The sequence below is a fragment of the Epinephelus lanceolatus genome, chromosome 6, assembly GCF_041903045.1.
Source record: "Epinephelus lanceolatus isolate andai-2023 chromosome 6, ASM4190304v1, whole genome shotgun sequence".
In the NCBI taxonomy this organism is placed as follows: Eukaryota; Metazoa; Chordata; class Actinopteri; order Perciformes; family Serranidae; genus Epinephelus; species Epinephelus lanceolatus.
In genome coordinates this window covers 27896188-27923140 of record NC_135739.1, presented here as the reverse complement: position 1 = coordinate 27923140, position 26953 = coordinate 27896188, and the positions used below count along the sequence as shown (strand labels likewise).

At 42.6% G+C, this 26953-nt stretch overlaps 1 protein-coding gene across 2 annotated transcripts; it reads right to left on the bottom strand.

Moving 5' to 3' along the window:
- Positions 1 to 958: 958 nt before the first annotated feature.
- crb1 (crumbs cell polarity complex component 1) lies at positions 959 to 26142 on the bottom strand. 2 transcript variants are annotated; one of them, XM_033622369.2, is made up of 13 exons: positions 25764 to 26142; positions 20381 to 20617; positions 18485 to 18680; positions 18159 to 18298; positions 17383 to 17562; positions 15324 to 16289; positions 13632 to 14179; positions 13307 to 13472; positions 10088 to 11030; positions 9353 to 9397; positions 8535 to 8657; positions 7014 to 7140; positions 959 to 1315 (listed from the first exon to the last, which is right to left on the bottom strand). In XM_033622369.2, exons 1-13 carry the CDS (start codon positions 25837 to 25839, stop codon positions 1097 to 1099), a joined length of 3966 nt encoding a protein of 1321 aa, XP_033478260.1. In that variant the 5' UTR covers positions 25840 to 26142; the 3' UTR covers positions 959 to 1096. The 2 variants fall into 2 exon arrangements, with proteins under 2 accessions (XP_033478260.1, XP_078025025.1); XM_078168899.1 differs by lacking the exons at positions 17383 to 17562; positions 18159 to 18298; positions 18485 to 18680; positions 20381 to 20617; positions 25764 to 26142 and adding an exon at positions 16728 to 16880.
- Positions 26143 to 26953: the final 811 nt, after the last annotated feature.

Below are 26953 nucleotides of genomic sequence, written 5' to 3'. Positions count from 1 at the left end.
ATGCCCTTAAATTTAGTGATGGGTATTGAGTGTTTCTAATTTTAGATCTTTATGGAGATTTCCATGTCAGAGGTGCAGAGTAGGAGAATGCAGTTTTCCCCCAGATCTGTTAAAACCTGTGGTACATTAAAAAGCAACCACCTGGAGGAGCGTGGCTGGGAACTACCAGAGCTGACACACAGAAGGGTGCAGAGGAAGGCCGTCCTAAAAGCCATCCAGGAGAGCCTGCAGTGGCCTGTGTGACGATGGTACATTACGACTGAATGTCATCATCTATTTGCTGAAACTATTTCATTCTTGTATTGTTTGTTTCCTTTGTTATGTTGTTGTTGTTCTTTGTAAAGCATCTGAGCATCCAGAAAAGTGCTCTATAAATCCAGTGTCTTATTATAATTATTAATATTAGGCACGAGTTCCTTTCCAAGAGTAAAAACTTTTTTGTGACATTTCAAGCTGTTTTCTTCTTTTGGCGTTTCCACTCAGGTTTTTTAATAACCAAATTGAAAATGTGCAAAAAGAGGTGGATGGACACGCACCAACTGTTAGCAGCAGCTTACACACCCATACTGGTTTTGATAATTTTATGGAATTAGTTGACAATAAGAAAAATACAGAGTAATACCAGCCTCATCCTTTAATTGAGAAACTGTCTGACTGCTTGTTTCCGGATGAGGCTATAAGCTGTGTTTGTGCGTCCCTAATTCTGATCAGATTTTCCTTTCGAGTGCTCACCAGGTCCATCAATCCTAAAAGATATGGATCAGACACAAAGATGTGACAGACTCAATATGTTCTGAACTCAAATCTTTGCATGCAGATGGATGTACTGCTGGGTGCTGAAGCCAGGTGCAAAACATCGCAGGAAGATGGATGAAGCACTGGGATGTATGATTACACAAAAATGGTGTCACGAGATCTCATAGAGTCTTTCAGCATGTGAGGAAAGACTGCTGTAATGTCAAAGGAAGTTATTGTGAGGAGAAGACTATGTTTGCATGCAGGCTGCAGAAGTTACACATTATAAGGTGTGTTTCTAACATCAGCTCCGTCATCGCTACAGCAACCACGTTCCACCCTGCATGTAAACACAGTCTTCTCATATGAGTCTCTCCATAGGTGGAGGCTGAGTGATGCTCCACATCTCCACCCGGGATCCCTCCTTCTCCTGACGGCTTGGACTGTAGGTGCCGTGGGTGGCACGGCGATTTAGTGCCACCACCAGGCTGACGGAGGTGAGGATGAGAACCAGCAGCAGGACGACAGACACCAGACTGATGGATAGTAGGAGGTCAGAGGTCAAACTCTCAGAGGTCAACTGGAGGGAAAGAGACACAAACAAGTGTTTTTGATTTAAAGAAGCTCGTGCACACGATACATTGTTTATTTCTGTCTCTCTCTCACACTCTCACACACACTTCTCCTCTCCTCACTGCTTTACACTACACCAGGCGCTCCACAGGAGCTGCCAAAGTGCTGATGGATGTGTTTCCCAGCTCAGCAGGTGGGTTGCGACCACCAGGAGCCTCGAGTTGCCGCGGACTGAAACCTCCCTCCGTCTGCCGCCTCTCTCGCAGTTTGGCAACGGCCAGCGCCAGCCCCAGCATCACCACTATCGCCAAGCCAACCAGACACGGTGCCAGCACGGCAGCCACCCGCGAGCTGTATGGAGCACGCTCCGTCTGTGGAGGATCACACACACACACACAAACACACACATACACGCAAGATGCTGCCTGATGATGCCATTAGCATATACACCACCACAAACACACTCACACCAAAAATAGCTCACACAGACACACACATGATTCTTATCGAGCAGGAAGAAAAGCTGCTTTACATGAAGCGTTTTAATGACTTGTGAAACCTGTTAAGATTCATTTTTAACTTACAGCCCCATAGCCCTTTGATCATCACACACACACACAAAAGCAACTTCAATACCGCCCAGAAACAAAATTACCCGGCATGCAAACACACACATTTCTGACCTCGCAAGTCAAACCCAGAGAATCAAAGCTTCCAGTGCAGCCGGTGAATGATTGTTAACATTCATTAACCAGCAGCTGAAGACAGAGCGGCAGATGCACTTACATCAGTAGTTCTGCTTGGTGTGATAGTGGTGACACTCTGAGTGACTGCTACAAGGTTACCAACAGCAACAACAGCTGTAAGTATCACTCCATTACACTTCAAATTTCAGCTGACACCGTCTTCATTACTAAAGCCTCTTACAGAACTTGTCAGGTAGCACAAGACTATGCAAAAAAAAATCTCAGAAGTCAGCAAACTTTACACTAAGCAATCAACATGGAAACATAATTCTCATAAAAATACAACCATCCATATCCTGAGGCAAAAAATAACTTATGCACTCATGCTCGACGCTGCAGACATTACACTTTCTTTCCCTTGCTACAGGTTCTTTGTTGACTCCTGGAAAGTGCTTACCTGTCACTGCAGCACAGTTGGCTGTCAGAGCGAGTGTGACACAAGCGAGCCGGAGCAGCCTGCAGCCAGGACCCGCCATCAGTCACCGACTGCCACACACACAGACACGGGAATGTCTAACTAACCAGTCTCTAAGGTACAAGGCAGGGCCACCCTGAAGCCTCAGCAGAGCAGCTACACACACCGAGACGGCAGCAATGCTTCCCTGCTGTCAGCACTATCAACCTGCTCTGTGTGTGTATGTGTGTGTGTGTGTGTGTCTGGCAGATAAGCTGCCCTCATACGTTTCTGTGAAGCAGACTGAACTTCTGTGAATGCCACCAGCTCTCTGCTGAAACTGCACTTCAGCGCCAGATGCTGCTTTTTTCGCTGGCGAAGCACAATTCTCCCTCTCTGCTGCTCTCGCTCTCTCAAAGGATGGCCACATCAGTGCCGACACTGAGAAACTGCTTCCCATTCCCCCCCCCCCCCTTTCCTCACCATTAGGGCTACCTGTGCTGGCAAAGGACACGCACACACACATGCACACACACTTGAAAAAACAACATGGAAGAGAGGGAGCAAGTGCATGAGAGAGAGAGGAGTAAAACTGACATGATCAAAAGGAACATGGCGGGATTTTCTCCCATTCACCCACAATAGCTGTTGTGAGGTCGGGCAGTGATGATGGGTGATAAAGCCTGGGATTGAAGTAAAGGCTCTGTGCGGTCCAGTCAACTTCTTCCACACCAAACTCAGAAAGCTATTTCTGTATTAAAGGATAGGTTCTCATTTTTCAAATCTGCGTTCAAACAATTGCCATGTGCCCATATGACTATTGAAACTGGGTTGTCCTTGCTGTAATCATTCCTCCTTTACATACCGGCCACTAAAAGAACCCTTCCTAATGTGTTTCCAGTGTATGTGATGGGGGACAAAATCTACAGCCCTCAATCTGTGCAAAGATGCATTCAAAAGCTTATCTGAAGCTACTATGACGCTAAGTTAGACAAATGGAGTGGCTGTCTTCCAAAGTTCCAGTGTTTTAGTACAAAAGTCCATCTTTATATCACCATCCTTACACAAAGAGGTAATTATATATCATCTTTTTATAATCAGAAGGAAATGTGCATCTACTCATGGATGAGAGGCTTGTGCTCATGACAGCGTGAGATGTAGGTGTCGTGCCGTAACTCCCAAGGCCCATTATTCTGAAACCCAAATATGCGGAAAAAGGTCCCATTGGACCAAAATCCCATTTGTCCAACAGCCAGTTATCCCTACACTCTCTGTAGTTAGAGTTATTCATGGCCTGTAATCAGTCAGCCCTGCTGCAATATTGTTTATACCAACTGTGGAGAAAATAAGACCCACCCTTCTCTGCCTATGATTGGCCTACCTGGATATTCTTTCCCTAACCAATCTCATTCCTCATGCCTAAACCTAACCAATCCAACCAACAAAGGCAACAGGTGCTAATCAATCAAGGCAGAGTAGGGCAGGTCATGCCATCGACATACCAGGAAAAGAAATTGGTACCTGGGAAGGTCTGATGATCTCTTTGGTGTGTGTGAGTGTGTTTTTTCGGGGGAATGGGCCCTCAGAGCAATGGGAGTTTATTATTGGGATAACAGGCTGTCCGGCAATTGGGCTTTCGGTCCAATGGGACATTTTCAGACTGTTGAGTTGTCTGAATAATGAGAAAAAATGCGGCTGTGACTCAGAGGTAGAGCAGGTCATCCACCAATCGAAAAATCAGCGGTTCAATCCCTGGCTCCTTTGTCGAAGTATCCTTGAGCAAGATACTGAACCCCAAATTGCTCCCAATGGCTGCTCCATTGGGATGTGAGTGTGTTAAAACTGAGTAGCAGGTGGCACATTGTATGGTAGCCTCGGCCACCAGTGTATTGTGAATGTGTGTGTGAATGGGTGAATGTGTCTCATAGTGTAAAAAGCACTTTGAGTGGTTGGATGACTAGAAAGGCGCTATATAAATGCAGGTCCATTTACCATTAATGACGTCCTTCTCAGCTGAGCTGTATCGTTAGGTAGCTCAGTGGAGCTAGGTGAGCTAGCTGTGGATGCACACTTCACTCTGCGTGGTGATACAGTTGACGGGTGTAGCTTGGTAGAAAGAAAATCTGTACTGTATGAAACTGCTCACAACAAGGTCTATAGATTATCTTGAGTAACCAGGTCAAAGAGATTGTGTAGAGTTTCTTAAATATATTTTTTTGCCGCTTTTAGCACCACAAGCCGAGTGCCTTCTAGTTCCATTATATTCAAGAGAGGGCAGACATCTCTATGGCTGATATCTCCAACACTCTGCACCTCACACCAAAACAATCCAGATGGATAAATCGCTCTACAGGTAAGAGGAAAAATATGTATTTTTGATTTTTGGGTGAACTGTCCCTTTAAAAGAGAAAAGAGCCAACTCCAAACTGTTGCCTACCCCAAACCATGAAAACAGCCTTTGACCAACAGAACACACAAGTATAGGAACAGAAGTGTCCAACTACTGACGCACTGTGCGTTTACTCACTGTGTGTTTATGAACTCATGCTAATCTGGGATCTACTCACACTACATCTTGTTAAGACAGATCAAGTGTCTATGTTTGGTGTCACGGTAGCCACCTGACTTCGACCTCTGCTCTGTTACACACAAACACACACTGATACACAGTTAGCGAATCAATAAAGGGATTTGTACAGCAGTTAACCTTCAACTGAAGTTCGTCTAGAGGAGAAAACTGAGGAAAGAAATTGGAATGCAAAGTGTTTGGCTATGGAAGAGAATAATTAGTTGAGAGAGATGAAAAGAGGACAGCAGACAGACAAAGATATGATAAGATTGTTTTTTTATTTGACAACAACAACAAAGACAGAGACAGAGAATGGGTTTAAACCGAGACAGGACATGAGGACAGAATGTGATAAAGTAAAGACAGACAAACAAGACGTTACTGTCGTACATGGATCATCCAGCATGAAGTCAGCACAATGAGACGCAAAGACAGACGAAGACACAAATCAAGTCCATGAGGAACAGACAGAGCGTTATGAAATGTTGACCACAACAGTGAGCACGGTGAATGTTGATGGGTACCATTCAAACAGAGCCGCAGAGAATTTTAGGCTTAAAATATCTTTGCCCCACTCAGGAAGGTTTAGAGACAGAAAACTTCTTCTTTGGGTACAAAACAACACACAGCAGTAAGTCAGTCAGTCAGTCACCACAGTGCTCTGAACGCACGTCAAGAACAAAGGGAGACATCTTGTCGTCTTCCAACCCCTCCAGGTGCCTTTGTAGCTACAACACTGTTTTTGATAGTTCACACACTCATCCGTATGGAGCTCCCAAAATCCAGTTCAGACAAGACTGACAGGTTATTTTCAATGAGACACATTATAAATAAAACATATTCTATAATGTTTTTCGCTGCATCGAAAAGTGCTTCATCCTTCCCTTTAGACCACAGTTACTGTCCTACGATTATCTGATTAATCAATAGTCAGTTAATTCCCAGCAACTTCATTAATAGATTAAAATTTCAAGTGATCTTTGAAGCTAACATTCCCTAATTTCCTTTTAATGTCTTTAAATTTTGGACTATAGACCGAATCATGTTTGTTTACAGTAACTTCCAGGTAGAAAAAAACCCTGCGTCATGTACAGAAAACAAAATGGAATATCAAGTGTTTTCTATATTTAGAATATTTTCACGGCTTTACCTTGCAATCAGACAAACCTTTCTGAACTAAAGCCGTTATCTCAAAACCACCTGACTCCCTTCACAAAAACAGTAATCTTACTTTGCAGAACACAGGAGTTGCTGGTCTACCGCTGCCTCCATCAGTTAGTGTGTCAGATAAAGTGGTGACGATATTCCAAATATAGCGTACAATTCAAGTGATTTTGATTTCTTTCGGAAGGTCTTTTTAGGTGGCTAAATTATGCTTTTCTGTGGCCCTCATCCATAGCAGTTCAATGCTCAGCATCCATCATCAAGAATAAAAATGAGCTTCAGTTGCAGCCCTAAACTGTATTTTGTCTGTGTTGGTTTTGCAAGAAATCATTACATCTGTGATCTACAGCTACTTAAATAAGTACATTCAATTAAGTCACAAAAATATCTATACTTAATAAGGTGCTTCTGAAGACCAAAGTATTGTTATAAGGCACAGAAACAGCTCTGTGGTACCGTTAACCTGACGTCAAACTAGAGAAAACGTGCAGTGTGTGTGTGCAGTGTGCTGTCATAAATACCTGATCCCCTGTGCTCTGTATGGGAAACCACCGGTCATTCTCATCTTGTATCATCAATCAATCACCCATACACGTCCAATGACAAACTTGCAAACCACACTCTGCACCCACTTTCTCAAACAGTCCCAAAGCCAAGTGCAGACACACACGCCAGCACACACACACACACACACACACACACACACACACATTCAGTCGTTGCCCCCCCAGTCCACCTCTGGCTCATCGTCCAGCCTGAGAATGAGGTAGGAGAGCAGCTGGAAGAGGTTCTGCCACAGCAGCACAGCCACGTAAAAGTAAATGTCGCTTACGTCCGTCTGGCACGTGTCTCCAGCGTAGCTCATGTCGCACACGCACACGAACTTGTTGATGAGGTTGCGGCAGTAGCCTCCGTTTAGACAGGGGTTAGACTTGCACTCGTCCACCTCCTGCTCACACCTACAGAGACAGAATCAGAGTTCAGTCAGTCAGGGACAAGTGTGAAGGAAGTGATGAATTTAGTTCAAGGTCTAGTGTGTAGTGTGTAGGATATAGTGGTATCTAACAGTTAGGTAGATGTGAAACTTCTCCAGCGTGCCAAGCATGTATAATAACCATGGTGGCCCAATCTACAGCCAGTGTTTGATTTGTTCATTCTGGGCCACTGTGGAAACAACATGGCAGACTCTATGGATTAGGACCCGTTCCCTATGTAGATATAAACAGCTCATTCTAAGGTAATGACAACACAAATATTCTTATTTTCAGGTGATTATAAATTAAAGAAAACATAATTATGAATATTAAGTCCAAGCGGCAACTGCCAGGGCTGAAAAATGAAGCCAACACTTATGTCCAAAAAACTGCAGTTCTTTGAGTGGCCACTTGAGGCTGGCTCCAAAAGCCAGTCCGTCCCCATACACAACAATGTTAAATGCCCGAATTTACTGCAGAAATAAACATGTTTGCAACCTGCTACAAAAATGAATTTGGTCTCTATAGTTTTTCCCCCTTCGTGACAACTGTAAATGGGGTGATTTTTTTTTACACTCATTTGTTACGTATAATTGAGGGTGGGCCGCATTATATGACAGGCTGTCTGCCAATAGTGTCCTCAGCTTCTCAGTCAGATCCACCTCTCACTCCTCCACAGCACCAGCCTCTGGCCCAAATATGGCGACTTCTGGCGCTAGAAAACCAAGATAGAGGCGGCTGAAATGCCAAACTCAAGGTTTCAAAACGGGAGTCCACAAACCAGTGGGTGATGCTATGGTGACTACGTCCATTATTTTTTATAGTAAATGATCATGTACCATTTCTGCCATTAGATGCCCCTAAGTCCTGCACACTGGACCTCTGAGTCAATCATTTAAAACAGTGGTTCCCAACTGGTCCAGTCACGGGGTCCAGATTTCTCCTTAGTCATTAGTTCAAGGTCCACACAGTTCAATATATTCAGCGTCATACTTGGGTTTGACCATGTGTCAGGATGTAAAGACCCTCTGTGCATCTGCATGAATATGATTGGATGTTACTAGTAAGCTGGTGAATGAGCCACTGAATTAAACAGTCAAGGCCAATGAGCTAATGCAAGTGATACAAACACTGACAGCCAATCAAAATTCATCCACATGTACAGGGCTTCACAGCTGGAGCCTGGCACTGCTGGCACACAACATCATCCTTCATCAGTGTGGATGCTCACATTGTTATAGCTATCTTGGTGTGGATGGCCCTTTATGCAAATGCTCCATGGATAAATCGGGGGATGGCAGTACATTTTGTCTCACTATCTCCCATTTGACTTATTTACAGGTTTTATTAAATCATATTAATATCTTTGTCTTTCCTACCGGTGTCCAATGAAGCCAGGCGGACAGTCACAGGACAGCTCTCGGTCAGTGCAGTTGCCTCCATTGAAGCAGGTGTAGTTTCTTGTGTCATCGCCACACACAGAAACAGGCAGCTTAGGCCGTCTGGTAGGGAGACATTCAGACATGCGAGAGAGTAAATACATGTGTTGTTTGTGTTTTATTTAAAGCTGTAGTATCGGAGGTATTGAGGCATTCAGCAGGTCATGTGCAGCAGAGTCTGACGTCTGCCGGAAGCAGAAGGATCAGCCAGGCAGGAGCAGTATTGTTCGGCTTCCTGCAGCTCCCCACAGGGGAGACAAAGAGGCTTAGGAGGGGACCAGGATAATAAGATTAAAGACCTCTGGCAACTATTCACCAGCAGGAGGTCAAATCACATGTACAGGAATGAAGAAGCCAACCATTTCTCTTTGGCCTCTACAACCTCCTGTTTGCCTGAAGCACAGCAGCTCTGTTCCAAAATATTATTTATCTGTTGGCAACTTGAAATCCATCCCTCAATGGTTACAAATACAGGCTGTTTTTTATGATTTTGGAAAGCATACCATTTTTGTAGGTGAAGTTTTAATTTAGACGCCAGGAATCATTTTTGAACCCAGCTGTCACTCATCTGAAACAGTGTGTATCTCACTTTAAGACAAACAATGTCACAGGGAGCGTTAATATTAGCTTTGCTTGGCATTTTGTTGCACACAGTCGAACACACAAAAAAAACATTGTACATGACATTTGAGAGACGAATATCTAACAGGAAACAAATAGCGAACACCTGAGAAATAGAAAAAAAAAAACCTACTTACACATTTCTGACAACAATGTACCATGGAATCTCTTCAATGCGCTCACTGGAGAGGAACAGAAAGAAAGACGGGGAGAGGCGGCGGAGAGAGACACAAACAAGAGACACAAACAAAAAGAAGTCATTTTGATGAAAACTTTACAGCGTAGATGTTCCCAGTAAAGGGAGATGTGCAGCTTGTCTTAGCGAGACACTTGCAAAGATTTTTTTCCTTGTGCAAAAGAGGCAAAATGCAAGAGGCTGTGTGTTTACAGGATAAATGCTCGGAGGCATTCCCCTGCTGGTTCTCCGAGGCAAACGGTAGATGACAGGGGAAAGAAACTGGCGCTGAACCACAGAGCCTTGTGTAGTGAGACACCACAGCAGACTGAGGCCTTTTCTGGCTGACACTAGAATAGAAATGGAGCATCTGAGACGCTCACTGCAGGCGTGGTTGAAATGCTGAACAGAGGCAGCGATGTGGAGACATTTACATTGAAGGATTCTTGTTTTTTGTTGTGCTGCGGTCCCTTGTTTGTGCAATTTGGAGCACTTATTTGTGTATTTTGTGTTAACTAACTAACTAAGCTCACAGAAGAGCAAACTCATTTTTGGGGCATGAAGTATTTATTATGCCAACGTTTTCTTTTCTGTTGTCAGTCTATATTTCACACAAGCCTTTTGCACTCACAATAAAGTGACAGTGTTTATTCTGTTGTCCTGCTTTTCTGTTTGTCTAGCAAACACTTGAGCTTACTTGCAAAGGGGTCCAGTGTAGTTCTCAGGGCAGAGGCAGGCGTACCTGTCCGGCCCGTGCAGACAGGTGCCTCCGTGGGCACACAGGTGGTTTTCACACATATCCACCTCCTCATCACAGTCCACGCCTGCGTAGCCAAACTCACAGGTGCACTCGTAGGTCAGCCCTTTCACGCTGCAGTTGCCGTGAACGCAGGGACTAGAGGCGCAGGTGTTGGTGAAGAAGCCGCAGCGTCTCCCTGCCCACCCTGCTGCACAGCTACAGTTGTAGGTGTTGAAGAGGTCCTGGCACTCCCCTCCATTCAGGCAGGGGTTGGGCTCACACACGGATGCCCCGCTGCAGCCGAGGATCGGTGGCTGCAGCGATGTCTGGATGAATTGCTCCTTCTGCAGGCGTGGGAGGTTCACATCAGAGGAGCTGAAGTAAGGCAGGGCAATGCCACCCACCTCTACTGTGCCCAGGCACCCAGTCAGGGACCACCCAGCATCAGGGGCCAGGCCCCCTAAGAAGATGTCCACCCCCTGCCTGAGGAAGTTAAGGTTGCCTCCATGGCTACTGGAAGTGCTGGCTTCCTCTATTTCTTCATCCACCACCAGAGTCCACCGGGAGGTTTCTGCCCACGGTGCTGACATAAACAGGTGGATGCTGTGCCACTCACCATCACTAACACTCCTCCTGCTGCTGAGACTGACTGTGGATGCACCTGTCTCTCCTTCCTCCTCCTCTCTGTTGTCTACAGTGGTGTTCTGGAGCTCCATGAAGAGGAAACCATCCTGGACGGAGAGTACGACGAATGCCGAGCCGTTCTCTGCATGGAGTATAGCTGTGTTGCGCTTTCGTGTGCGTAGGTTTAGGGAGAGGTTAGTTAGATTACGGGTTATGTGTCCGTTTCCCCGGTAGGACAGCACGGTGCTGTCATTCAGGAACGTTGCATTGGAGTAGCCTGGGAGATTAGAGAAAACATCTGTCATGTATATTTGTTTACACATTTGGACACTTACCTTTCCATCATTTGGCTTCTAGTTTTTGATTGGCTTTACGCTGGGCATTAGGCAAGAGCGCCGATTTCTAATCTAAGGATTACAAAATAAAACAGGCGTTATGACAGCATGGCATTTGGCTGTTTGATAACACTACAATCCTTTTAGGCAACATGAGGTCATTTGTTGGAAATACCCACAAGGAGCAGGTATCCTCGATGAATTAATCACCGAACATGGGGTGGCGTACAGGACAGATGGGCAACACAGCAATTCATCACTAATCCTAGCAAAAAAGGATAAGCTGGCCTCAAGCCAATCCTGCTTTACAGAGCACATAGACTATACTGTGTGGGCAGATTGAGGCCAAGGTATAACCAACCATGTTGTATCACTCGTCACATGGTGGCCAATTAAGTCAATAATGACCAATTCCACAAACAAGGTCACAGATTAGGTAGCGTACATATAATGTGAGTCTAAGAGGTAAACAACTCTGTGTCTGGGTTCAAGGGCTTTTATGTAACTAAGAAACTGTGTCAAGGAGAAAGAGACGACACACTTTACCACTGATGACACAGACAAAAGTGAGCTTAGTGTTACGGTGCTTTAAATCCAACCTCATTGATACTATTAAATATTGGTGGGCAGTGACTGCTTGTATAACAACAAAAAAGTTCCATCTTGCTGGGCTTAAATTAAAGCTTGAAATGTAACTGTCATCACATTAACATGACTCATGTGATGAAGTAATGATAAAAATCTAATCTATGGCATGAAGTTTTTAACCCTTACATTTTCTTTCATGCTTTACATAACAAGTTATGATGTAATCTGACAGTTATTACACTATCAGGCACTAGACAATTTCTAAACTCTGCTCTCATAACCAGAGCTGCTGGCTTGGACTTGAGTCTGACTGGTAAAACCTCTGAAACATGCAACCAGCAGCCCCTGGAAAGCAGAACAGCTTGACTATCTAATTTCTATAGGCCTATGCACTGAAACGACTTGGTCTCGACTATGTAAAAAATATTACCACAAATTTGATCATGAAACAAACACCAGTTTATTTTGGAAGGATATTAATAAAGTTTATTTAGATGGATGGAAAAAGTTTATTGAAGCCAAGAGGTGGTGAGAAAAGATATGAAGCCTAACTTAAAACAGTGACTGGTGTCTATTATTATCTCTTCAAGGATGCCTTTTGTGTCAACTTGTGCTTGTTGCGGCTCAGCTAGTTTGGAATGCTGTTATGCCAATACGAAATTTCTTCCGTATGACTATTTGTCCCTGTGTTGTGTGAGGTACATTGTTTAGTTGTTTGTATCTCTTGTATTTGTTTTTGTGATGATGGAGTGATGCTGTTCATTTGTGTATTGGCTGTGTTGTATGTAATCACCACCTGCATACACTGAGCTCCTCTTCTAAATGCAAAAATTGAAAAAAGGAAAAGAAAAGAAAATGATAAATAATTAGTAGTAATAATGAGAAAGAAAAATGAATAAAAAATAATAATTAAAAAACAAAAGAAAAATGTCCCCACTAAGGGATCACATCACTCCAAAAAAAAAAAAATAAAATAAAAATTGATTGTGTTAAAATACTTTTTTTTTTAAATGCTAGTGTTGTTTAAATGTGGCTTTAAGAGTTGCAGCCTGAGTTATTATAGCTTTGTCTTTTTCATTTGTTTTTATTTTATTTTTTTTAATTTTTTGTTATTTATTTTACTTTTATTTTGTTCAGTTACGTTTTTGTTTATTTATTCATTATTAATGTTTAGTTTTGATTTAGTTTTGATTAGTTTCAGTATTAGTTTATCATTATTATTATTATTAGTAGTAGTAGTAGTAGTATTATTACAATATTATTTGTCAGGGACAAAATTTAAGAGGTTCTGAATAGGTCTTACAATACAAACACAACCACTTTGTGAAGGCAGTCAGCTGACAGTCATGTAGACATCCCAGTCTGAATCAATATGCACCAATCATCGTTGTTGTGTTGACAAATTGGGCCAAATTGACAGACTGAAACTAAAGACCCTTCCTGTATGTTTTTATTTTGTTTTAATTAGTTTTTTTCCCCACTAGTTTAGTTTTAGGGAACTATAATAAGTGTGTCCACTTAAATTGGACTTCATTGGTTTCAAATGACTTGAGAAACAACCTCTATGTGTCTAAGATGTCTTACATTAACACCTCTGCTTGTACCTGTTAAAATTTTGGATGCCACTTACATTCATATCCCTGGTTCAGCATCCTGCACTCTGAGTCCGTGGGGCAAGGTGACAGCTCGCACCACCTGACCTCTTCACAGCGCCGCCCTGCTGTGCTGGGAGGGCAGGTGCAGGTGAAGTCGTCCCACATGGAGTAGCACATCCCGCCATTTAGACAAGGGTTTCTCTGAGGAGGAGGAATTGATACAGGAGTTTACTTTTACCAAGTAATGTCTGATTTCCTTGAAATAAATATTAATGTATCTCATCTCTTTCTGCATTTCTTAAACCCTGAAAATAAATCAGTTACCAAATATTATTAAAAGGAAGCTTTGTTTTTACTCACACTACAGGCGTCGTCCCCAGAGCATCCAGCTGTCACGTTTTCCATGAACACCAGAGGATAATATTTCACTAAGGTGTCCGTCCCAAAGAACTGCAGCCTCCTGTCGTTGATCCTCAGGTCTTGGATACAGCCTTTAAAATATCCACCAAACTCTGAGGCCGTGTCCAACAGACTTCCCACATACACAGTATCTCCAGCTTGGACATCGACTGTCCTGACTTCCACATCACCCTGTTCCTGAGCTGCTACATACAGCGCCATACGACCCTCCACCACCTCTACACTCACAAAATGGACTTCCCCGTCATCGATCGCACTCTCAGCCTTTAGGCTCTCAGAGTTATCCAGCTGAACTGCGACCCTACCGTCCTCCAGCCACATGTGCAGGTAAGGGCTGCTGCTGTTGCTGGCGAGCGCCAGGAGGAGGCCATTGGGCCTCCGTGTCCGCAGGAAGAGGGAGATGGACAGGTTGTGACCCAGATGGTCGGTGACAGTGAATGCTGCGTAACTCTGAGAGTCCTCGTTCCCAAAGCGTGCAGGCACATGTTCTGCAAAAAAGGGAAATGAGGTTAGACGACAAAATGTGGCTGGGTGTCAACATTACGAAAAAAATCTTCATATATCCCTGCTTGGTCACAATGCATGACCGCAGGGGTCTTCAGCATCTGGGGTGATGTGCAGCAGGGAGCCATGGGTTGGAATTGAGCCCGTGGCAGCAAGGTCAAGGCCTTTATACATTGGGAGCGCCTGCTCTGCTGGGTGTCCTACCAAATTTTAATGTTTGAAAGAAAATCAAGAAATGAATCAAGAATATTAATCAAAAAAGTATAATTTTGCTATTAAACAAACATTATGATAGATTTGTGTTTTTGCAGAACCTACTATCTGAAGGAAAAGACACTGAAGCAGTTAATGTTGAGGGTTATAGATAAACGGGCACTGGAAGAGGAAATTTAAGCAGCCTCCAGCCCCCATGTTCTGTGTGTCTGTGTTTACTGTCAGCACTTTCCACTGTGGGCTGGTCAAATTAAACAGTAGGCAGGACACTGATAACACACACAAGCCACAGCAGCGGACACACAGTGACGAGACAAAAAAATGTTCCTGTGTGTGGATATTTCAAGTGTGTAGGTGTGTGTATTTGTGCGCCTGTGAGTAAATGTGTGTAATCAGTAATCTGCTTTGATAGACTCAAGAGTCTATAGATATCCTGAGTGGAAAAACTGAAATATTCAATATTTACAGGGGAAACTTGAATAACTAATGCAAACTACAACTTTTTCATTCATTTTTTCTATTGCACTGAACGCAGCATTCAACAGTCTGGTGTTTCCTTGCATGTGCTGTGTATTTCCAAAATAGAATTCCTTATATCCTTAATCCAGTACGTCAGATAAGAGGATCTCTGCTTCTGTCCTTTACTGTGGCGTTTGATTAGCCTCATCTCTACTCCCTTAACTTCTCTTAGACAGCAGCAACTGAGAATGTTATCTAATTACCCACTTAAGAAATTTGATGAGAATGACCTGATACTCTTTCCTCCAATCTTAATTAATCCAGTGATTTTAAGGCTTAAAGGCTCTGGTGAGTCTCATATCTGCTTCTGGTGATCAGCTATCATTGTGTTGCTGCTGTCTGACTGTCCAATTTCACCACCTGCTGAAGTCTATTATTTCACAGCTGTAAACATACCCTCCTCGCAATCCTGCCCCTTATAAGGCCTCGGACATCGGCACTGGTAGCTCTGCCACAGGTTGACACACTGTCCTCTGTTTTGGCAAGGCACGTCCAGGCAGTGGTCCCTGTGGCTGCAGCCAGGGGACACATTCACAGCAGAGTCACTCAGCCATTCCTCAGGGACGACGAGCTGCCAGTCCACAAACACATCCCGCATGCAGCCAATAAATGCTGGAACTGGAGAGTCCTCGCTGTGGCCATTTGAGTCCTGAAGCACTCCTCCAATGTAAGTGTTCTGAGGAGGTGACACCAGCCTGGCCAGGTTGCTTTGGACTGGGGCCACAGTGTGGCACGACTGGCTCCCACAGCTTCCAGCATCATCCAAGAGTGTCAGACTGAGCACCCAGTTTCCGAGCACAGCCTCTACAGTATGCCACTCTCCATCTGTGACATTGTGTGGTAGCTCCAGGACCTGGCTTGGGCTTTCTGCTTCAGCCCCAGCAGAGGCCTCCTTCCTCAGCATGAGACGAAGCCGCCCTTCGTCCAGCTCCAGGCTCAGCAGCAGCCCCCTGCTGTTCCGCTGGAACAGCAACGCTCTAGGCAGAATAGTCTTGAAGCTGAGAGTGATGTTGCAGGACACTGCAGCATCCACCAGGGGACTCTGCAGCAGCAGGTAGCCTCTCCGTTCAAAGGAGAAGGTGGTGGGGGTCGTACAGAGGGGTCCAGTGTGCCCAGGTGCACAGGAACAGGTGTATCCATGAGTCCGATCCAACAGGAATGGATAGCAGGAGCCTTGGTTCTGGCATTCATGCCCCTCACAGCCCACTAGCCTCACATCACAGTTTACACCTCCATAGAGGACACCATCCTGACTCTGTTTGTGACAGTGGCAAGTATAGCCTCCAATGTGGCTCTCACACCTGCCTCCATTCTGGCAGGGACTGGGGTCACACTGGTTTATCAACTCCTGGCAGAGGGAACCTGTTAGCAGAAGAAAAGTGAAATCAAGACACAAACTCTCTTAAACTTTGTTACTGCTGCCACTAAAAGAACCCAAAACATGACTGCAGATGTAAATTATGTACTGTGGACTGTTCCTAATTATTATGCTCACTGAACAGGGAATAACGTCTGCTGGGCATTTATTATAAACAAGCCACATTCATACACCCGTACTTAGTTATTATGCGGGCAAGTTACATAATGATGGCAAGTTAGATTTAAAAGCTAAAATGAAAGGAATGTCTAGGCACTTTGTCATATAAGTTCTGCACTAGAACACAATGCTACTGTAGAAATATGCTGTAACAACAGGTGGCTAATGGCAGAAGTTAAGACACATGAACACAGGAATTTAATACCTATTATGTAATACCTACAATGAATATCCATTCATACAAAAATGTTTTCTGATATTACCTGTTCCAAGCAACAAAATCCCCCAAATCCATGGTGCGGATGTCCACATCATGCCGTCACTTTTTCCCCCAGGATATCCCTAAACTTGTCTAGCTGCACCATATTAGATTGTGTGTGTGCATGCCATCCCAGTGGAGGTCTACTCCTTGTCTACTTCTCTACAACCACGTAGGGCTGAGTGGCTCCAGTCAGGAGACCGGCAAAGCCAGATCCTGGGGATTAGACTAATGCTATTTGGCCACCTTACTGAGTCAGTGCCACAGCCACTGGCAGAGAGTCAATTTTTAGAACACAACTCTCAGCAGGCAACAGCTCACAGTCTTACCTACATTGTTGGATCGAATCTTGTGTAAGCAGGAAAACTAGGATTTCTGATTTTGCAACTGAGAGTTGTGTTGGGTCCAGTTAAGCAACAACATGTTTTTCACTCAAAGTTATTTTGTTATTGTTGTTATACAATCATGTAATATGTGGAGTAATTTATAACATAGGCCTATATTTTGAGTAATAGCAAAACATTCCCATTTTTAATTTATCCTTTCACCCTTCTGATGCTCCAAACTGAACATGCTCATTCCCCTGATCAAACACCTGACTGCACACACTGTCAGACTTGTGTGGGACATAATGAATTTGGTCAATCTGAATAAATTACCTGTAGCTCCAACACAGTTGCAGATGTAGCCTGCAGCATTCTGCGGGTCATAGTGTTCAGGCAGCACAGGCTCAATGCCATACAGATCATGCCATGACCTCTCAATGCAGCTGCCTCCATGCATGCAGGGGTTGCTGCCACACTCATTGATGTCAATTTCACACTGACGCCCCTCAAACCCTGGAATGAAGAGAATGAGACCATGTTTCAGATGAAGATGAAGATTGACAGCACCTATGACATCCTTTGTAGATTGAGTAAAAGAGTCAGAAATTTAAAAATAAGCTTGATCATGGGAGTCCAGCTTCAGCACTTGTTTCAGTCTTGTTTGTGCAATCATGTTTTTTTGTAATCTTAGAGATACTTCAAAAACATGAACATTTAAAGACACAGAGACCATGTTACACACCTTCATCTCATCACGCCCAGATTACTGCAACAGCCTCTTCACTTGCGTGAACCGAAAATATATTAACTGACACCAGACTGTACAGATGCCAGGCTTTTAACAAGAACCAAGAGACAGGATCACATCACTCTTGTTTTAGCCTCTCTGTACTGGCTCCCAGTATGTTTTAGAAGGGATTTTAAGATCTTACTTATTACTTTTTTAAGTACTTATTACTTTTTTTTATTATTATTGTCTTCTGTTTGCATTTTTCCTCATCTCTCACCCTTGCCTCTATTTGTTTTCTTCTGTGTCTCTTGACCTTTGAAAAAACTCCTTTAAAAACCTGTGACTCAGAAATACTGAGCAACAAAGGTGTTTCATGTACCTGGCCAGCATTCACAGCTGTAGTTACCCTGGTTGTCCTTGCAGATGGCGCTGTTGAAGCATGGTTCAGAGTGGCATGGTGGTAGTGGTGTCTCACAGTGTCTGCCAGTGAAGGCTGTGTGAGAGCAGTCACAGCTGTAGCTGAGATAATCAAAGATTCAGAAATCACATGAATGAGATTATTTACAGTATTTCCTCCAGTCTGTGTTTACAGGTGTAAAACTTGAAATATTTAAGGGATCTGTAATATACAAAGCAATTCTGTGTTTCTAAATTTGGCAAGAGCTAAAATTTCTTATTCTCAGTGACTGGAGCTGGGCCACTTACTCATTCACCCCATCTATACACAGAGCCCCATTCTGGCATGGCTGCTCTTGGCACTCGTCAATGTTGATTTCGCATCGGTGTCCTTGGTAACCGGGCAGGCAGGTGCAAGTGAAGCCGCCGACGTAGCCATGGCAACTGCCGCCATTGAGACATGGCTGTGATTGACACTCGTCAATCAGGGCCTCACAAGTGGCCCCTATGAACATCAAAGCAAGACAGATGTCAGAGGGCGAGTACGCCTGATACACAGAGTGAGGGCAGGGGGCAAAAATGAACGAGGCTTTCATGTGTACTGGCTGTGATCAAGCATGGATTGCTCTTTTATCTCACAGAGAGGCTTCCGCAGATGTTTGCAATTCTAAAAACAGTCCATTGTATACAATATATCTTCAAATGTATCCCTGCACTACACAAAAAATCCTGTTATCTTCCTGGAATTGAGATAAAGATGACGAGAATGAAAGTTTAACATGAATAAATAGCCTACAACAAGACATGATGCAGACTGCTGTAAACCACATGAAAAATGAAACAGGTGACACTGAATCTGTCTCTTTGCCTACGTCATCATGCAATCAGGCTCCTTTCAGCAGATTTATTCATGGGGGTTTAGCAAGCTTATCTATTCTTTATTTAAATGGGTGGATTTTGTAAGATTTGAAACATAAAAGGTAATAACATAAAAATAAGATCCAGACATGATGCAGGGCAGAAATTCAGAATAAATACAAGAGATTATATTCAAATAAGAGATTAAATGAATCATCACATTTGATGTAGTGGGTTAGGTTTTCAAAGTTACAGTATCCTTTACTGCTCCAGATTACTTTAAATTAATCATAACTCATATTGAACACTCACTTAGCCTAACCCTAACCTTACTCAACATTTTACACACTTTTTTAAATTTCACCTAAAACAGAGGTTAGACATTTACATATGTATAACTGTTATTTTCTCTAATGATCTAAAATGGCCAATAGTAACCATAAAAATCTTATCACAAAGCCATCTGTTATTTTAGGATTGAATTGACAGAATCTCGCGGTTAGTTTGGATATTTTGAAGTGAGGTTGTATGAGGCACTTATCCATAGCCAGTGTATTACATACAGTAGTTTGCAGTCAGTGCGCCCCCAGTTTGGAGAAGCAGACAGGAATACTGACACAGAACGTACTACAGTGAATAGGGGTCAGCAATAAAACAGATTTTAGCCACCTAAAAAAGTTCAACCTTAAACACTCGATGTCTGTCTAAGTGTTTGCTATACTGAAAGTATTTTTGCTGCTTAAGCTTTCTGCCAGAAAGCAATTTCCATTGGGGTACTGAAGTTCTTATATCACTTTGATTAAGGTCAGAGTCTATTGAGGAAAACAGCAATTTAACATGGCTGGACACAGGAGTTGCTGCTCTACTACTGCCTAGATCAGTTATTTTTATTGTGTTATTATATGACTTTGGCATTTACTAAAAGGATTATTTTGAGCACAAATTAACTGAGACGGTAGACCAGCGAGCTAAAATCACAGTTTTTGTCAATGGAGTCTGGTTGCTTTGAAGTGAGCATAGGTGTGAACTGAAGCTGTTAACAGCTTCCCAGGTGATATGGGCTGTCTGAAAGAAGGTAAAGCGGTGAAAATATTCTCAATATAGCATACACTTAAACCGATACGGATTTTAAGTTAGCTAAAATACATTTTGTTGCTGACCCCCATCCACAGCAGTACATTGTTTAGCTTTCATTTCGACACTCCTGACCTTTCTCCAAACTGACAGACACTTACTGTAGGTGTAAAACTGACTATGGATGAATACCTCATACAACCCCACTTTAAAAAATCAGAACTGTCCCTTTAAGATGCTCTTGGGGTACCCAACACTGTTCTTTGGACTCACCAGTGTACCCAGGAGAACACAGACAGGAGAACCTGCCCACTTTGTCCACACATGTGGCCCCGTTCCTGCAGGGCTGTGAAGCACACTCATTCACGTCAATCTGGCAGTGAGCACCTTGGAACCCCGGCACACAGAAGCACGAGTAGCCGTCCCCGCGGGTTCGGCATATCGCCCTGTTTTGGCAGGGGTTTGGAGAGCACTGGTCCACTGGTGAAGGCAGTTTGTCAGGAGATGCACCTATGGACAGATCACAGTTTCAAACATTGATATCACAGAACTTCGTTGCTCTGGGTACTTAGGCTGTGCAGATAAATAAAACCAGAATTGTCATTCATTCTGATGAAAAATATTTGCAGTATGCTACTTCTCATTTTGGTTCTTTTAATCTAGGAGCATAATATAAGTTTGTTACAACTAAAAGCCAGTTAGTGAGTTATGAGGTAATATATCATACTTTATAACATCTAGTTGTGTCTTTATTAATGTAAAAATGATTTAATTAGATTAGATTACAAAAGTTGCTCCCTATAGGCACGGCAAACTTCTCAATAAGATATATTACTTGTTTTTTTCATCTGCACTACGTAACAATAGTTTCCATTAGTACACAACGACAGAGCAGAAATGCTCTTGATTGCTAATTTAGTCTGATCATGTCTGGCACGAGGCTCTTTTCTTTCTGTTAAGCTTTGATAAAAACAATCTGTCTAGCAGCTGTCAGTACAAGGACTTAAAATTTAAGGGCCTCTCAAGGCGTCATGGTTGGTATCCATAGAAACCAATTCCACTGTTTGTCTTCAGCACTCAATCTATTTCCATGGTGACTGCATCCAACCAAAGATTAGAGGCATTTACTCCTTTACACTTCATGGTGTGTTTCAATCAGCAGGGCCACGTTGCCAGAGCTCCGGGTTTACATCTCATTTCAGTCAACACTCACTACACATACTAATCAGAGGATCAGCACTTGATCCTCCTCAGTAACAACAGTGAAAGCAATAATTGTCATATTATGTACGACTTAATTATGTGGGGCTTGAACGTTGTTTTCTGTTTAAAGGGTTAAGATATTGTTGATGGAAATGTCACTCAAGTTAAATCACATTTTACTTTTACACTTTTTGCTGTTAAATAGCTGTTTTTCTCATTTTGGTTCTCACTTTTTCATAATCATTAATTTAACGCACATAAAAGAAGCGACACATTATATTGCATTTAAAGGATTCTCATCTCATCGTAAACATAGTATTATTGTGCTATATCTTTCATATTAACACCAATAGAAATGCGGTTTAAAAAAATACGTAGAGTCAGCCCATAGGGTCTGAACTTTAAGATGGTATTTTCTATAATCTTGACAGCAATTTTTTTAAATCTCAAAAAAAAAAAAAAAAGCATTTTTAGGATAGTTCGAACAAATGTTCTTAACTTTTTGGACATCTTCCCCCTAAGTTTCTTAAGTGCGCAGGATGACAATATCACCTAAAAATTCTGCATCTGGTTGTTCCAACATTTCAATGAAGCTATTTCATGCTTACACTGAGTAAAAAAAAAACAAATACAACCCAACTCCAATAGAAAAGTTCCTTACAGAAATCAAACTGGGAATGACGCTAAAAAAGTAATCGGAGTATACCCAGTACCCCTCTCAAATACCCCAAACTAAAGCTTACAAATAAAGAAGAAATGGGAGATGGAAATGAACTTAGACATATCACCAGACACCTGGAGGAAAATTTGTGGTGAGGCACATTTGACGACTAATTCCAATATCTGGCGAGAGTTTAAATGGAAAGTAATAGCAAGATATTTCCGAACCCCACCAGTAACAGCAAAGTGGGCTCCATCTATCTCAGACAAGTGCTGGAGAATGTGTGGCCCACAAACTGGAAACCACATTCATATTCTTTGGTCCTGCCCCAAGTTAAGCAACTTTTGGATCGATGTGTTAGATGCCCTGAGAGCAGTGTTCCATCAAAATATCCCCAAAGATCCAAGGGTGATTCTCCTCATAACAGTCCCTGATGGGTTTGAGAACCTTGATCAAATGTATCACAATTAGATGGTTGAATCCTGAACCTCCAACATACAACATCTGGATCAAAAAACAATGAGAACTGTATGAGATGGAACAAATCACATATGCAAGGTTACAAAGACCAAAATTTAGAAAGATGTGCACTTGAACATTTCACCAGGATAAATGTTACTGCAGCTGAAAATTTTGTAAAATGATCAAAGTACTAGGTCCTATGTGAGCTGTAAGAATGTATTACTTGTAAAGAATGCTGGAGTTGAAATAAAAAATGAGTTAAAAAATCCAAAGCCATGATGCCATTTTTTATGGATGCATCATTACATCTGAATTCTTCCAAAATCCAGTGGCACCTCCTGAAATTTTCCATAGGGGTGGCCAGATAGGGCCCCTGAAAATCTAGGGGTGGCACACCAAAACCATGTCTGAATTCCAGGAATTAGCTTATGCTGTTGTAGTGTATAGTTAAAAACTATGTCAATATTGAGAATTGAGGAATTGTACACTGGTATACTTTGGTTTCTTATTTTACGGTTAATATTACTGACTATCTGAAGTGCATAGACTAATGAAGCTCTAGCAAAAGATCACTCAGGAAGACAATACTTTTCACGCTTAGGCTGTGATTTTTCTGTCACCCTGCCATTCACTCCTCGCATGCATGCTCACTCTCTATCTTGTCTGGAGCTGTCAAGTTAGTCATGTTCTACAGCTGATTCACAATCAACCTATAGCACAGCAACACATCTTCTCTGTTAACCTACCATCCTGCTGATTCTTGTTTTAAATATGGTTCTTTTTCTGCCTGTCATTCTTTCATGCTGCAGCCATACTCTGATTCATCAGCCTTAACTGCCTCATCAGCCTTCAGCCTCAGAGTCATCAGACACCACCACCTCCACCAGTGTCTGGACTCCATGGAGGAGATTTATTTCACTACTGCTCAGATGTCCCTTGATCACAAAAATCTCCCTCTGGTGTCTAAGCCCCAAAGACTTCTGTTAAATTTTAATCAGCTCAAATCATCTGTTAATCTGTACACTCATATTCTGTATTAAGCATCATCTTTACTTCATTCATCTGTCTCTCCTGATTGGTCATGTGATACACCTGGTGGTGCAACCTGGACACATTGTCAGTGATGAACCTGCTGCTGACGTGCCCAGGTTGCAATACCGATACAGTTAACATTTTAAGTTCCATAACAATCCTGTTTTAATGTGTTACCTGTCTATATGTGTTAGGTGATTTATTGTTCTTCAAACAGGCTGGTTGTCCTTTTCCTTAAAAAAGACAAATAAGCTTCATTTCAAGGAGTACATCGTCCATCCATCCATTTCCATCCACTTATCCAGGGCTGGGCTGTGGGGGCAGCAGGCTGAGCAATGCACTCAAGACGTCCCTCTCCCCAGCAACATTTTCCAGTTCCTCCTGGGGGAGGCGTACCCAGACCAGATGAGATATATAATCCCTCCAGCGTGTTCTGTATCTGCCCCGGGGCCTCCTACCAGTTGCACATGCTGGGACGTCACTGTCTTTCATATACTTGATATCTTAAAACTTATAACTTTGTTATTGAACTAGACGATCGAATAAAGACATACCCATGAGTAAGTCAGGCAAGATCCAGAAGATTAAAGTTTGACTGTAATCTAAAACCCAAACTTCTTGCGAACCCTAACCCTATGATGCTGCATTGCCGTCTTCACTCTTCCTGACCCCTCCTCCTTCCTCATTGTCTCAATGTCTACCAGGAGACTTGTCCCCTACAACTCTCACATACACAAGAAAACATCAAAGACAAGTAGCTACCATGAGGCATCTCAAAATTGCCATGTTCCAGGCAGAACAAATGGGACCAGCTCAGAGACAACAATCCTCGTAATCCAAGGAATGTGCATAAGGGAGCACAGGGGCATGGTGACACAAAAAGGAGGCTTCAAATCAGATGAACAAGTGATGCCTGTATTAGATGATAATCAGAATGCACCGCATATCTAAAAGCCTTGAGAATGTGTCTTGCACAAATATTCAACATCATTATGAAGCTGAGGGGCCACAATTGTAACCACGCTGATATGAACAGAGATATTCCAAAAATATTCCTCACAGATGATAATTGTGCGCCGTAATCATGGCTCAAGAGCACAATCAGGCTGAGTGCAGACTATAAAGGCGTAGAAGAGAGCAATTACACTTGGTGCTCCATCTTCACCAACTCAGGGACCAATCTTCTGTCATTGGCGAGGGTCAATCAATTTCACAGACAGTCGGCAGGGTACTGCAAGAGCAGCTTAAACATGTCTAGACTTGGACTTGGAAGTATGTGCCAAGTGTCCTGGGGGTGTGATGGAGATGGTGATGCTTGACCATATGCTGATATTAGCTCTCATTACATCAAGGATCAGACGGTATGTTCAGACCAGATTAGAGCACATGTTGCAGCAGTATCTTATGTCCATGTATTTTTTTAGGGTAAACGTTGTATGATTGTTTCTTTACTGAATCCACTGGTTTTCCAGTATTCCCCTGAGGCACAGTTCAGAGGAATCAGAGCCAGGCCTGTTGCCTATTTGAGACACAGCTCCGGCCAACCGCACATCCCCTCCCACAGCATGTAAGGCTTTTTTCAAATGCAAATTACTTCTGAGGGTCTTTGTTTGGTCCTATCTGGAGGCCCTCAAATGGCACATGTGGGGCACCTGACAGATGCATGCTGCCGGTGTATCTGTCTGTTTGTTTCAGCGTTGATAAGAGGACATGTTATTGTGTGGTGTTTTGTAGAGCCCCAGAGACATTCAGTGCCTTCCCCCTTTTGTCCCGTCACTTGTCCACACACCCGCAACTGCCCAATCCTCACACCCCCTCATGGGTCACTGCACTGCCCCCCATTGTTAGATTTCTTTTTGTCCTTAGAAAATATCTAGTAATCACTATGGGCAATGATGTCAGCTCTCACGGTCTTAATTAATATTCAAAGCATGGAGTGGTCAAAATTGAAGCCAAATACAAGACTCAGATTCAGAACTCAGAAGCTGGTAATAATCTGTACACTTCTGTTCTACTTAATTTCAAGGATTGAGGAAACTTTTTCAATAAAGCCTTGATGAAATAAACACTTTAAATTAGTGTTGCACTCTCAGGCATGAGAAACGCATCTTGCATGACGGGATGCAACTCATGCAAGTGCCCAAAAAGCCCTATGAATCAACTCCTACATATGACATAGCACTGGTTATTAGTTAACTACAGAAGTGTGTGATGATCATGCAGCTACAGCATCACAAACAAGTAAATAGTGACTGAAAACTCAACCCAGAGCCCACGTGAAAAGAAGCAGCCACTTACCATCTATCACCAACAGTGATGAGATGAGAACTGTGCATGCAAGTAATTCAAAAGTGTGATAGCGAGTTAAATCCATAATAGTGACAGGGAATCATTCTGATCGCCGTGTTGAAGTCTTGTCGTACACGAAGCTCTCTGCTCCTGCCTCTGCCTACCGCGACTCATCTGTTGTCAAATCCAGATCCACTCGATGCACACTTCTCCTCCTGATGGAGTACCATCAAGAGCCCCCATCACACATGAGACAAGAAAAGAACATAGCGAGGCGTCCAACAGGCTACACACACACACACACACATACACACACACACACCCGAGCCGGGCAGTGACGGAGTACATGGGAGGGAGTTACAGCCCTGCACAGACAGAGGGGTAACTGCTGTTAAGGGACAGTTCAGTATCACAGCAAAGGGTTTAGATTGCCTGCTTATAAGGAAGCCCGCCCACATAAATGAATGGCCCCTGAAAAGGCAGGGGCAATGGTTGAATACCAAAAAACAAACAAACAAACAAAAAAAACCCCTATCATTTTTGGGGAGGGGTTTTTAATTGTGTCAGCGGGTATTTAACTGGTTATTAAAGCAACAATAAATATTATGTTTATTTTTGTTGTTTTATTAAGTAGCCTAATGGTGATTATATCTTTGGTTAAAAAGGAAATGAACTAAAATATGGTAACTGTCATTCAGCTACAGCACGTGCTTGTATGCTTGCAAAAAAAAAAAAAAAAATGAATATACAAAAATATCATCACTTAATAGCCTATAATAATCTTGAAAAAAGAAATCAGTTAGTGATCCATTCTTGAACAACCTACTGGAAGTGAGTGAAATAAGCAGGGTTTTAGAATAAAAAGTAACAATTAAATCATTGATCTAAAGAATGTATTTTATATTTTTATTATTCAAATTTTTTTTGTTTTTCGTTAGGGTGGTACATGGCGGTTCTAAAAATGAGACATTAGCCTAAATATTGACTAACAAAAATGATATAAACAGGATAATAGGGATCCACCAAAAAACAGTCAAAATAATAAAATTAAATTTGAATAAATAAACACATGAAAATTAACAGTGAAATGTATATATAAAAAAATGAATAAATACAAAAACAGAAAATTGGCTGGGCAAGACAAAACAAAAGTCACACTTCCAGGCCCCCAGACCATACCAAATAATTTATTAATGGCT

Coding starts and splice junctions, on each gene's coding strand:
- crb1 (XM_033622369.2), bottom strand. CDS start 25,839: ATGGATTTAACTCGCTATCACACTTTTGAATTACTTGCATGCACAGTT. Junction 18,299..18,484: donor TGTATAGATGGGGTGAATGA/GTAAGTGGCCCA, acceptor TGATTATCTCAG/CTACAGCTGTGACTGCTCTC. Junction 9,398..10,087: donor TACACTGGACCCCTTTGCAA/GTAAGCTCAAGT, acceptor GTTCCTCTCCAG/TGAGCGCATTGAAGAGATTC.